This window comes from Nanorana parkeri, unplaced genomic scaffold, assembly GCF_000935625.1.
Source record: "Nanorana parkeri isolate BGI_ZX_2015 unplaced genomic scaffold, ASM93562v1 scaffold711, whole genome shotgun sequence".
NCBI lineage: Eukaryota > Metazoa > Chordata > Amphibia > Anura > Dicroglossidae > Nanorana > Nanorana parkeri.
In genome coordinates, this window is record NW_017306979.1 from 36,688 (window position 1) to 50,719 (window position 14,032).

A 14,032-nucleotide genomic window follows, 5' to 3' on the forward strand; every position below is an offset into this window, starting at 1 on the left:
AGTGAGCTGTGCATGCGTAGTTCATTATACATTCTCAGCATACCTTGGTCCTGGAATTAATGATCTCCTGTGCACATGCATGAGAGTTGCATTATTCCGACCCAGCCAGTGAAGATGGATGGAGATCCTGCACTTGGAAAGCGACCAGGTGAAAATGTTGGCAGCGGTCAGGGAAGGCGAGTTTACTCATGCTTTAAAGGCGAGCCATTCCTTTATGAAATTTTGGTGTCCCTTTTTAGTATACTGTCATGCTATTGGAAACGTATTTAAATCAATCACCTTACGTAAAAAAGCGATACAAAGAAAACAGTTGTTGGCAGCACTTGTTTACAACTAGAAAAAAGTTGAACTAGACAAAGTTCATGGTTGTAATTTCTGATTTTTTTTTTTTTAGCTGGGATTTCCTCAGTCACCATGCGTGCCTCAGGTTGCACAGAATCGTTTCATGTCCCCAAATCAATTCCCGGTTTCACCTTCTGTGTTGAACACTGTGGGTCTGAACTCTTCTGGTATGCCTATGTCCCAGTCTGCGAGTCAAAATTCCCCTTCACAGGTGAGACTGGTTAGATATTTTCGTAGTTGTAACAGTTTTTTGTTTTTTTTATTCAATAAATAAGTTTTCATATGTATGTATTGTAGGGCCAGATGACACATTCTCCTAATCCTGTGCATTCTCCTGCAATACCTCAAGAGTCAGTTGGGAATCCACTTGAAAGTCATGTGCAGGCATCAGTCCATCATAATTTACCATCCCCAGCTCCAAGCCGTACACCAACCCCCAAACTTACATCTCCGGGGTTGGCTGCATCTCATGCAATGATACCTACTGAACATGTGTCAACTGCTGCACCCTTGGTGCAAATACCGCAAAGTGGGAGCCCTTCTTCACCACAGGTGACACCGTCATTAGCAGGCACTACATCTGGTATGCCAAGTGTTGAGCAGCCGTTTACTACGTCACCTCAGCAGTTAACACAGGCACCATCATCTCGGCCCCCATCACAGCCAAGTTTGTCGACACCTGTCTCCACTCCTACTGCACCACCTCCGCCACCAACACACCTTCACTCAAGTCCTGTGGTAAGTCTTTTCTGCTTTTTTCGTTTACATATCTAATGCAATGATCTATCTAATTCAATCTGTTATCTTTTTCATGCTTGTTCTGAACCATAAGACTGGTATTCATTACTAACGTTACCATGTCTTATTCTGCACTGTTTTGGAAAGTGGTTAGGTGGCACTGAGACCAAAAATACCTTTTTTTTTGGTATGGGTTGGCATAGGGTATCTAAATTTTGGCCTAGTGGCTTCTAAACACTAATGGATTTCTATGGTCACCTTGGGTTGTGATAGTAAATCTAGAATTGAAGCACCATGCTGTGATATTAAAGTCCAGATACAAGTGTTGACTATTTATAGTGATCACATATAAACCGCTCTACACAGCAGAGGAAGTGAAGATTTATCAATGAAGGGATCATAGGCAGCATCAGATTCATGGTAATGGATTTAATTGTTTGTGAAACTGCTTTTTTTTGTGTTTCTTTTTTTCCATACCACCTCCTTTACTGTACAACTCATCTCCCATCCTGTCTATCTGTGGCTTGTATATGAACACCTTTATCTTCCTTATCCTACACATTGACCTCCCCTCCGTCTCTGTTGATGACCTATACATTAATGATGCACTGCATCTTGTGCACCATCTTTAAGATCCATCTTTTAACCACCTCAGTGCTAGCATGTTTCTTCATTTTCAAAACATTGTGGCAAAAAAAAAAATGAGATGAACTTGTGGTGTCTACTTTCCAAAAAGCAGTAATTTTAAGTTCTGTCCTGGCATTTTTATTTAATATGTTTCTTTAGCCAAAAATGTATTTTTTTTTTTTTTTTTCTCCATTGAGGGACACAAGGTATTTTAAACCTTTGATACTACTGCCTACAGCAGGATTGGGCATTGACAAGCAAAACTCTATAGGACAGCCCAGCATAACCCCTTCCACTACCAGTGTGTCTCAGGTTTTTTTTTTTGCAAGTGTCCTAGGAGTATTGATGTCTCCTACAGTTTCGCTGTGGCAATTTTTTTTTTTTAGCACCTTTTTTCCTATTTCAATTTTTTTTTCTTCAGTGTAGATTCTCCTGTACTTGAACTTTCTCTTTTCCCGTTGCTTCTCCAGGCAAAAGTCGCCGGGAGTCTGTTTAAACAGCCCCGATGCTGGCGACGTACACTGTACGTCGTCAGTCACGAAGGGGTTAAGAGCCACGTGGAACTTTAATCTTTGATTCATTCCTGCTACCAGCCTACAATGATGATTGGTCTCCTCCAGGTATCTGAACCTCGGCTCTTTGCGTTCTGGCTTCCCATGTCTTGGCATCATCAGACAAACCTTTTTTTGTGCAGTTCAAGGTCTGTTGGATCTGTTTGTTGTTCCTGTTGCTTTGTCAGAACATTTTCAAGGTTTTTTTTGTGGGTTTTTTTTTTTTTATTCAACCTGTTTCCGGTTCCCCAACCCAAAGGAAGACTTTGTCCGATTCTTGATTAAAAGCACTCAATTCGTTTGCACATATTCACAAGTTTTGGATGGAATCCATTTGGTCAGTTGTCTACTCATAGGCAAGGAGATTGTTTGTTTGGATTCTATAGACATATAAAGGATTTGTATTTACACATTCCTGCATTTCCAGCCTTTTAGCGTTTCCTTCATTGTGTGATGGGCGATCTTCATTATCAATTTGAAACTCTACCCTTCGAGTTGGCTTCAGCGGCAAGGGCTTTTACAAAGGTTCTTGCTCTAGTTCTGGGATTTCTTTTCACAAGGGCAAATCGATTATTGGCTACTTATATTACCTTTTACTTCGAGAACAGTCTCCTTCTGCTGGGTAAATTTAGAGGAATTTGGCTGGATTCTGAACATCGAGAATAATATCCTATATTGAACGTATCTGAGACATCTCTTTGTTATCCAGAAAGGTTGCTTTACTAGTGGCCATTACTTCGGCTAGAAGGGTTTTAGAGTTGTCTGCTTTGTCTTGTAAAGAACCCTGTTTGGTTCTTCATAGGGACAAGATTGTTTTGAAACTGCAGGTTTCCTTTTTACCAAAGGTAGTCCCAGCTTTTCATTTAAAGAAGACATTGTTTTACCTTGACTTTGTCCTGCTCCTGTTTATCGTAAGGAAATGTTCTCTTTATCATTTTGGATGCTGTGTGGGCTATTGGTGTTTATCTCTCAGCCACAGATTCCTTTTGACGTTTGGACTTTTTATTCTTCCAGAAAGGCTTAGAAAAGGTTGTTCCGCTATTAGAGCCACTATTTCTTAGTGGATTCGTCGCTTGTCATTCAAGCTTATGAGTTGTGGGACAGGGCACCACCTTTTCCTGTCTCTGCTCATCCTACTAGGGCATTTAGTACTTTTTGAGCATCTCAAAATCAAGCTTCTATTACTCAAAATCGCATGGTCTCAACGTGGTCTTCTGTTCACATTTTTGCAAAGTTTTATCAAATTGATGTTTTTGTCTCTTCTGATGCTAGTTTTGGCATCTCATTTTTTGTTGAGCTAGTGCTTTAATTGCTGTGGTGCCTGCCCCTCTGTTTGGACTGATTTTGAATGTCCCTACCTCTCAGAATTCTTCAGAGCTGTCTCCCTCGGTGAACGATAGAGAAAATAGGATTTTGTTTTTACCGGAAAATCCTTTTCTCTGAGTCCATTGAGGGACACAGCTCCCTCCCCTCAAGTTCCTTTGTACTGCTTTCTACATCTGGCAAGTGTGAGGTGGGAGAGGTTATATCCTTAAAGTGACAGGCTTTTAATTTGTTTGCCTAGTGTTGATTTCTCCTTGAGGCAACAAAATAACCCTACATATCAGAATTCTTTAGAGCTGTGTCCCTCAATGGACTCTGAGAAAAAGATTTTATGGTAAGAACAAAATCTTATATTAAAGCACATGCCCTGTAGAATAAAACATAATTAAATATATGTTTTGGGGGGGATGAAAGTTATTTTCTATCCAAAACTTCTTTAGATTTGAATGTGTATGTGAGAAATTGAAAAACTACCCTGTCCTGAGGTGGTTAAAATACTATATATATAATTCTTTTTAATATAATTTTTTTATTTAAAATGTACTTGCATTAAGGGCTAGCAGCATTTTTTTTCTGACCAGAACACAGCCATTGATATGCCACGCGTACCCCTGCGGCCAGAGGGCGTGGCTGCGTTGCCATTGAGTTCAATGCACCGCCACACCCCCTCCCGCCCCAACCAAAAGTGAGCTGGCCACAATGCGATCCAGTGTGTTCCGGCCCCAATCGTGTGAACTAGCCCTAATTGGTTTAACTGCCTGAATTGCAACATTATTGTCTGTTATTAGTGCAGCGCTGATCTGATGAGTGATGATGGCAGCATTTTATTTATTTATTACAGGTATTTATATAGCGCCGACAATTTACGCGGCACTTTACATAGTTGCACATTCACATCAGTCCCTACCCTCAAGGAGCTTACAATCTAAGGTCCCTATCTGACATACATACAGGGCCAACTTAGAGAGGAGCCAATTAACCTACCAGCATGTCTTTAGACCATGACCGGCATGGTCATGTAAATCATGGTATTCAAAAAGAAAAGTCAGGTGAATGTTGTCATGATGTCTAGATTTCATAGTTTCCATAAAAAAATTGAGCTTCTAATGTGTCAGCCCCAACTATGGCAATAAGAACTTTCTTGCATGCATATATGGTAAGTCTGTAATTTCTTATCTATTAAATAACTGTATTTCTGTCTGACAGCTTTCAGAGTCTACACCTGTTTTGGAATGTTCTGGTTCCAGCCCATCAACGGCTCATAGCCCTGATAACGGTTCACAGCAGAATGCCCCTGAGCATCCCGTGCAAGATATAAATATGGAGATTAAACAGGAAGAAGTAGAACCAGGAACTGTAGAAGCACCTTCTGAGGTGAAGTCAGAGGTAAGGTATTGCAATAGTATGGAAAGTGGACACTTCACTTTATGCTTTCATTTATGTGCAGTTAAAAGCACACCTATTCTAGAGCATGTAGCCTAGACCATGCTCACCATACTTTATGTAAAAGGATAATGCTGCTGTAAAAGTGCAAGGAAATGTTTTGCCCAAGTGTAAAGCCCATCCCCAGGCAAACAAAGCCTTTTAAATAAAATTTAGCTCCAGTTTGGGGATGTTTAACCAGTTCCCGACTGATGACGGGATTATTCAGTCATGATCGTTAACCCTCAACAGCAATGTGATCACTGTGATCGCAGAGCCGTGACAGTCACAGAGACGGCAGCAGTTCACTGTGTTCTGTAAACTGCTAGCCGGCTGTGTGTTACAAAAGTGATACAAAGTATCTCTGAGGAGAATACTGTATTCTAAGTATCAAACCCCTATAAATAATAATAATTAAAAAAACCCTTAGAGCCACCTAGTTTAAAAAAAATAAAATGGAAAAATATATATTAATTTTATGTGTTTATTAAAAAAATTGTAAGAAAATATAGTGCAGAAGAGGCTATTAAAGATAGTAGAAAAACATACCACATTCGAAAATTGTTGCACACTAAAATTGTATTTCACTCCATGTATTTTGTGACCTATAACTTCTAAAATAAGCTGAAATCCCAGACATATGATATACCCTATAAATCCGGACAAATATAAAAATCAATTATTAATTACTTTCCGCTACACTAATTATGTACACTTTATTATTGCCAAAGCTGTAAAAAATATGTTGGGTTTTTTTTTTTTTTTTTAAAAAATCTATATATCGATATGTCACATCAAATGAAAGCCAGTTTTGTTCTTAAAAAAGGTATACAACATGTGTATGCATGAGAAAGATGGAAATTATGGTCCAACATATAGCAAAAGAGGCAAAATTGCTCTGGTCCCCAGAAGCTAAAACATTTTCTGAAGCTGTGTCACTAAGCGGTTAATACCGATCTGTAATAGGACTGCTGACTGTCACGCCCAGTAAGATCTGTGTGTAACATTCTCACACTTGAACTGAGGATTTCTTTAAAGACTTCTACAATTTGCTCAATGCTTGCCGAAAGCTTTGCAAAATCCAGATTTACACACTGCTCTTTTAGAAGCTAAAGCCCATCTGAACAAGGTCTTAAAGTGGAACTAAAATCGCCTGCGTGGGGCCTGGGCTTTTGCTATAATGTGTAATTACGCATAAAATAGTTGCACATTATATCGCACTCTTGCATTACACTGCTTGAGCACAATGCACAACATACTGCTTGAGCTGATTTCTATACAGCGGTTGTCCAGATTGGCGTTTCCTTGACAGTAACTTGGAGGCCGCAGACCGGTCCCTAGAGCCTCTCTCCCCCTCCTCTGCAGCAGTCTAAGGTCCCATAAATTATCATGTCTATACACTGTGTATAGACGTGAGGAAGATTCAAATTTACAGTAGAAACAAAAATATTATATTTTTGAATTTGTACTCCGCATAATCCTTTTCTTGGAGTTAATTGAGGAACATTGGTTTCACCCCTCTGTGTTTTATCATTTTTCTTTCGGTATTGCTTTGCTACAAAGCTGAGAAATGCTTGTGTGCCAGTGCTTAATCCCCCTATAGGTGGCAGTATGAATGTACAAAACCTTCTGTGTCCGTCAATGGACTTCCAAGAAAAGAGTTTTACATAGAGTATAAGAATCCTGTTTTAGAACGGTGGGTCTTTGTATGGCATTCTCTAAGTCTTAACCATTTTTTTTATTGCTGGACTTAGTTCCACTTTAAACTTCCTATTCCCCCAGCCTCAGTTTAGTCTGCCATCATAGTGCTGGTGCCTAACAGGGGTGGAGGCAGGTTATCCAGAGCTGCACTCTGTACCTGCGCTGACTTCTCCCCTGTTTATCAGTTCAACCCACTGCTTCACTTCGAGTCTGTGACTTTTTATGCGCTGCATTGAGAAGTTTTCATGTCACCCATGCGGTGACATGGACGCTTGAAGAAGGACCCTCCTATTCTCTCATGAGGAAGAGAGACAGTCTGGAATTTTACCCTCTGCTTAAAGTGACCGTAAAGGCTAATTTTTTTCCCTCCCCCCAATGTTAGTGTAGGGACTTACCTTAAATCATGCCTCTTAATCCAATCATCTAGTGTAATTTTCAGACTTCCCTCCAGCGCTGGTGCAGGTCTCTGATCCTCTGTCCTCCATCTTTCATGTCCCTCGGAGTCTGCGCGGGTGCACGCTGCTCTATATACTTATCTTGTGTCTCTCCTCGTCTCCCGGCCGAACATCTGAACTGCGCATGCGCCGGCCCAAGATCTTTTGCGCCCGCCCCACAAATGTTCAGATTTTAAAAACCATTTACGTCAATGCCATCCTCAGTCTTGCTTAGCAGCAGATATGGCCCCCTTCTCAGGTCTCTATACGGGAGGATTTTACCACAGTCGTAAAAGATTTTATGGGCCAAATTGCAACTTTGATTGCTGACTCTGACCTACATAAGCCATGAGCATACTTCATCCTCAGACACTTAGTCTTCCAAATCCTAAATAGATGCTGCATCTGAGGAGTCGCAGGCCACTGCCATTACTCCCAAACTTAGTGACCATATCAGCTCTTCTTGTGGTTTGTACCACTTTCAATCTTGCGAATCGGCTTGCTGCTCATACCAGTGCAGTTCCCAGCCTAGCCTGGTTTAAGGTCACCAAGACTGTTGTTTTCACCTGTTGTTGTTTTCTATTGTCCTTTTACAGAGACTACAATAACCCTGACAGGGTGTTCACCCCTCTCAAGGGACTGTCAGTCTTGTATCCATTTGAAGAGGAAGTGAGCTGTTCCCTCTGTGCTTTAACCCTCCCTATAGAGGATGCGCTTGTTTCTAAGGACCCCGCTATTAAAGGAGAACTATGGGGTCAGTGTTTTTCCCCATAGTTCTCCTTAGGGTAACGGGAGGACACAAACTAGCGTCCTCCCGTTACCCTAAGCTCAGTATACCGCGAGCTACAGCTCGCGGTATACTGAGACGCCGCAGCGGATCCCGACGTAGATGACGGGATCCGCCCAGCTGCTTGAGTGACAGCTGGCTCTGCCTATCTAGACGCTGAACCCGCCCCCTCCCCCGTTCCTATCCGCCAGTCAGCGCTGGCAGATCGGAGCGGGGAGAGGGGAATCCAGCCCCTCCCCCTGTCACGGCAGAGAGCCGTGACAGGATCAAGAGGTGAGTGAACCTGGTATGTGTTCGCTCACCTTCCGATCTACTGAGCCGACCTGTGACAGTCTCATTGTCACAGGTCGGCTAGAACTATGAGGTGAGTGGAAATCGCTCATCTCATAGTTCTCCTTTAAGCCATTGGAGGCCCTTTCCAAAACCATGTTCTCTCTGGTAGGCACTGCCTTGCAACCTGCCCTGGCAGCTACACCAGTCTACCAAACCCGAACTGATTGTACTAAGGCCACCAGAGGACATCTAGAAGCTATTCAAGCAGATCCCTTTAAAGAAAAGGTCTCCCAAAATTGTATTTTTTTAAATCTAATAGGGGAACAAGTATCTATAGTACATGGGCCCATTCAAATCCATCCTAAGCAGTGTAGTCGGACAGTTTACCCACTGCTGTCTGACCACACTGCTAACTAGGAGACAGAATTCTGAGTTACAGCGCTAGTCTCTGGCAGCAGGAACCACTCTGGAAACCAGAACTGCCGTTCACAACAAATCACTTGGCACTACAGAGCTGGGTATCTATCTGCAGCTGATTGTAAACATACACAGCCCCTCAGATCACATATCCCAGCATTGCTGAGTGATCTTTTATAAAAGAACAATAAGCGTTGTTGGAGCCAGCACCGTGTATAACACAGGCCGGCAGCACTGATTATTCATTCATAGTAGTAAAGTGATCTTTTACTATGAATTAACCATCCTCTCTACAGGGCTGTATTATAGAGCTGCTGGTGCCCTGTATGTTAGCAGCAAGCAGCTCTCACACAGCCTAGCTGCGCTGATTGTTCATTAAAAATAAATAATAAGTAAATGGGCAGTTTAGAGATGGGACAGGGGCTCCGTCCTGGCTGTACCTTCCTTCACAGCAATGCCAATTTTTTGGGCTTCAGAATATGTGCACTTGGTCCCTTGAAACTGATAGCCGGCGGCTCTCTCTTCTCACCGCTCGGCCATGCTGCTGTGACAGCGGCTCCCTCCTCACCATCCCCCACCCACCCGCTGGCTGAAGTGCTTCACTTCTCCTCTCCCCGGATCTCCGCTGCATAAAGATGGGGAGAGCATCCCGATCCAGAGGAAAAGCTGATTACTCCAGTGTTTGTAAATAACTCGGGACACATAGTACTATGTGTCCCCAGTTATGAATGAACAGGATGTGCTTTACATCACTTCCTGTTCATTCATGAATTTCTGAATGGGTAGTACCACTCTGTACAGAGTATTCTCCCCATTCAGAAACTGGATGATAGTAAATATTTTGTGATTGAATGGGATGCTTTCCATTCATTTAGAACAGAGGCTGCAGAAAAAGAGACTGAGGACTCTGTGTCCTCAATTTATTTTTCCATTTTAAAAGTGAAATATCAGGGGTCTGTTTAAACCCCTAATATTTCCCAGACGTCCCCCAACAGTAAAAAAAAAAAAATCACGAAAAATAAAAAAAAACATCCTGGAGGCAGGGGCGCATGACATCACATGATGCTGCACGTGCATAATGTCACATGCCTGTTGGGGGGGGGGGGTGCACTTTTTTTGTTCTTGCCTCGGGCGCAAAATGAGCTAGCTACAGCTCTGGTATAACTCAATCATACATGTTTTTTCATGGGAGCAGCTAGACACGGATTTTAATATTTTTGATAGTGACTTGGTTGTCTTACAATAGCTATAGCAGAGATCTTGCATTTTGAACATTTTATGATCTATAGTGTGCTGCTTTGCCCTAAAAGTTCAAGTTTCTTAGGTTATGATAGCCTGCTAAGATCTGTCTGAAGTTTGGTCAAAATAGTTCCAGTTTCACACAATTTTATTTGGAAATGTAATTGTCGATGAAATTCTACCTTTACATTTTTTAAAGGGAACCCTGTTTAGTTATTTGTGGCTAGACACTAGATTGTTTTTTTTTTAAATGGCGTAGAGGTATGTGCAATTGCCAAAAAAATGATATTACAGTGGATACAGCAAGAGGGAAAATTTAGCTACTTTCGTCAGATTTTTTTGTTTTGTTATGCAATTGTAAAATGTAATGCTCTATGCCATTATTTTGAATACATAAATAATTGTATAGTATCTGTTTAGACACAGTTCTGAGTGTCCAGCAGCTGTGAAAAAACTGAAAGTCACCGGGGTTTAATCAGACATCTGGCTTTCAGTTTACAATCTTAGGCTATGCAACTTGTTGTCATACTTTATATTTTAAAATCTGGAGCTGAACTCAAAGTTTGATGGTAGCCATACTGTGCGGTAAATAATATCTCCTTTATGTAACAGGTTAAAAATGAGATTGTTGACTGCAAGCCCGAATCAATGGATTGTGCAGAGAAAAGCAGTGGAACTTCAGATGTGAAAGAGGAGCAAGAAAAACCAGGCACACCTGTACCACAGTCTTCCCCTTCAGGGGAACCTAAAGTGAAGAGTAAGCCCCTTATTTTAGATATTTCCTTTGTTACAGAAAGCTTTACTAATATATAATATCACACATTTTAAAATCTCAAGTTATTTGTTTTATTTACATCTTTGTAAATATGGTATTAAGTATCAGACTGGAGACTCTCCTGTTTAGGAAGCCTATGGTCCAGGGCATTGTTTGCTTGCAAGGAGTGAACATCCTCCCTCACTCATTTAAAAGAATCCCCTTTGCCCCATTATAAGGTTGAAACTATACAACAGTGATTCTGATACCACCAACATCTGATTTTCTCCCATGAATTTGGAATTGTCATAAACTGCTTTTAAAGTGCAAGTTCTGGTGAATCCACCAATTTGGAACTATATCATGCAAATGACCTAATGAAAATAATTATTTTGAATGCTTGTTGTAAATACTGTGGTTGACACATCTCTCCACACAGTGTTGATTGGGCCTTGTTCGAGATACAGCTAGCAATATATAGGTTCGCAATAACACTGGTGCATAATGGATGTCTACAAATGCACTGCCAGGTCCTGCGGTTTGGAGACACCTCCCACTTGACTCCCTACGGGCCAGCGTGGTGCTTCTTTGTTTTTTTAGTCTCATCTACTATCTGAAATGGCTGGACTAGTTCCTACTTGGGTATACCAAGCATTCTAGGGAACATAAGTGCCTAGTTCCAAAGTAGCTTACAGTTTGTTTCTGCCAGTCATAAAGGCAAATGCACATACACAATTGGTTGGAGGAGCTGGGGTTGCGATGGGACCATGTTTCATTTACACCCTGAATATGGGTGTAACATGAAACATGGTCAGAAAAGTTAACTTGGCCTTCAAGAAAATATGTTGTCCACGTAACATTACTAAAGTAATATCTGCATGCCATTGCAAGTACATCCTCCTATATCGAGACAATGTTTTTACTGAGCACCCAGGGTGCTCTGTTCAATTCTAACCTGCACCTGTAGTTGACAACTTTTCTCCTGTTTTGTTTCTGCCTTCTTTGCCTTGCTATTGGTTGGTGAGCCTGACCATAAGAGTCATGGATCAGTAGCAATGTGAGGAAGGAAATCTGTCTACAAGTACAATTTCATCTTACTGATGGTATTCTTTGCATTTCCATGTAGATGTTTTGTAGTTGTAACTTGTTAATATTCATTTCTTTTTTGGGGAACAAGTTTTCAAACCTGAGGAGCTACGCCAAGCTCTCATGCCTACACTAGAGGTATTATACCGCCAAGATCCAGAATCTCTTCCATTTCGTCAACCTGTAGATCCTCAAATATTGGGAATCCCGGTAAGTGACTAGCTTGTGTTTTTTTGTTTTTTTTCCCTCTTCTAATTAATTTTCTAAATGAAACCTATCACCAAATGTAAGTGTATAGTGTGGGATGTGTCAGAGAAGCAGTAGCCATATACCTATAGGGAAACCCCTCCATTGCAAATAATGGTTACTAGTGCAATTTTTGTTATAGCCTTATTTATTAAGCATTCTTTTGCTTTCGGTTTGAGACACTTCTGAATTCATTGCAGATGCAGTTGATCTGCATTAGATCTGCTTCAACTGCTTTTGCAAATTCATAGACTTGTAGAGGGAGACGAGTAGTTCTGAAGTGAAAAAAAGCCTGTTGACACTAGCCCCTAAACTCCATTTTTCGTGTTGTGTTTACATAAACATTAAACTTATAGTGGCCTTTACCCCCCTTTTACTAAACCTCATATCGGCATTCAGCTCTGAATGCTGCTATGCAATCATCTTACATTCATTAGTCAAACATATTTTGCTTTTGCTTACGATTCCTGTTTTTCCACTTCCTGGTCCTCTTACGCATTAGTGATGTATTCCAGGCTGGTTACATCACTGTGCATTGCTGGGAAAACTGCAAAATCTTGCAAGATTTTATGGAAAGGCTTTTTATTTTTATTTTTTTAATTCTCCTGAGATGTTGTGCACTGTCGCATGTTCCAGTCACATGTGCCAGAGTTCCAGGAAGTAAAGGGAGATTGATACATCTGCCATTAGTGAGAATGGCCACCATGCGAAAAATGGCGAGAAAAGGAAAATTAGGGTATGCAGTGAAATAAAAAGCCTGCAATTATCTATAAATATCTGTTTGTAGAAGCCGCAAAAGGAGGTAGTCAGTTATGCTGCAATGTTATGTGCTAAAAGGGTACATGCTGATGGGAGGAGAGAGTTGAGTGGTGAGGAGATGAACTTTGCGATGTGCAGTTTTCCTTTCACTGTCCATTCACGGGCTGTAAGTGTTGTTAAACTGCAGTAGAGAAAAAAATCAGGTTCTCTGCCTTGCCAAGTAGGGCTTTGCAGTGTGACAAAGCTGTGTAATTCTCAAGACTGGATCAACAGAAATACAAACCCTGTTGGCAGGTAAAGCAGCTCCTTTTTTATAGCAATTTCGTGTGTGTGTGTGATGTATGTGTGTATAGAGAGAGAATTTTGTGATTTTTACTTTTGTAATTGTTTTGTCCCAACAGACTGTATATAAGTAGTTCTTATAATTTAGAATGTTGCCTTTCTTGCAGGATTACTTTGAGATAGTCAAAACTCCTATGGATCTGTCAACTATTAAACGCAAACTGGACACAGGGCAGTACCAGGAGCCATGGCAGTATGTGGAGGACATTTGGCTGATGTTCAACAATGCCTGGTTGTACAATCGAAAAACATCTCGTGTATACAAGTACTGCTCAAAACTGGCTGAAGTATTTGAACAGCAAATTGACCCAGTTATGCAGAGTTTGGGATACTGTTGTGGCAGAAAAGTGAGTTAGTCTGTTTTTTTTTCTGTCCATTTTAAATCCAGTTTAATAGAGTATATGATCATATTTAGATTTTTGTTTTAGAATATTGAAATTATTTGAAAGAAGAAAACAATTATACATAGACTACATTTATGTCTACTTTGCTATAACAGTGTAAGTACAGCAGCAGGTGACTCTAAAAAAGTAAATCCACTACCATGTTTGATCCTTTACATCTTTTTTGGCCCCCTAACGCATCTATAATTCTGTTTTCTGACTGCTACATATCTAAGATCCCTGTAGACAGGAATAGAGTTTTTGAGAAAGGAACCCTTCTCCGCCAACTCCTATATTACAGAGCCAACATAAACAATTGTTTTGAGCTTGTAAGGAGTTGGTCTAAACCAGTGGTTCTCAACCTGTGTAACCTCAGGACCCACATTTGTCCTTGGTCATTAAGTCCAGGTCGCACTGTAATGGAACGCACAGCACTAGGGTACCACGTGTTCCGGTGCGGATGTACGAACTCTGGGTGGGAGGTGCATTTGAATGGCAACGCAACACACCTCCCACACCAGAATGCACAGTAGGTGCGATTGCACGGTAAAGTGCGTTAATAGTGCAAAGCCCAATTAAACAATCAATGCAACTTATATCTATTTGGC

The 14,032-nt window shown here is 41.0% G+C and overlaps 1 protein-coding gene across 1 annotated transcript in view; it reads left to right on the top strand.

Annotated features, from left to right (window-relative positions):
* EP300 (E1A binding protein p300) overlaps positions 1–14,032 on the top strand; it is an 80,475-nt gene that overhangs the window by 32,637 nt on the left and 33,806 nt on the right. Inside the window, exons 11-16 of the mRNA XM_018563930.1 lie at positions 395–553; positions 640–1,080; positions 4,788–4,967; positions 10,467–10,611; positions 11,786–11,904; positions 13,149–13,388. Coding sequence (XP_018419432.1) covers positions 395–553; positions 640–1,080; positions 4,788–4,967; positions 10,467–10,611; positions 11,786–11,904; positions 13,149–13,388 — 1,284 coding nt within the window. The remainder of the gene's footprint in view (positions 1–394; positions 554–639; positions 1,081–4,787; positions 4,968–10,466; positions 10,612–11,785; positions 11,905–13,148; positions 13,389–14,032) is intronic.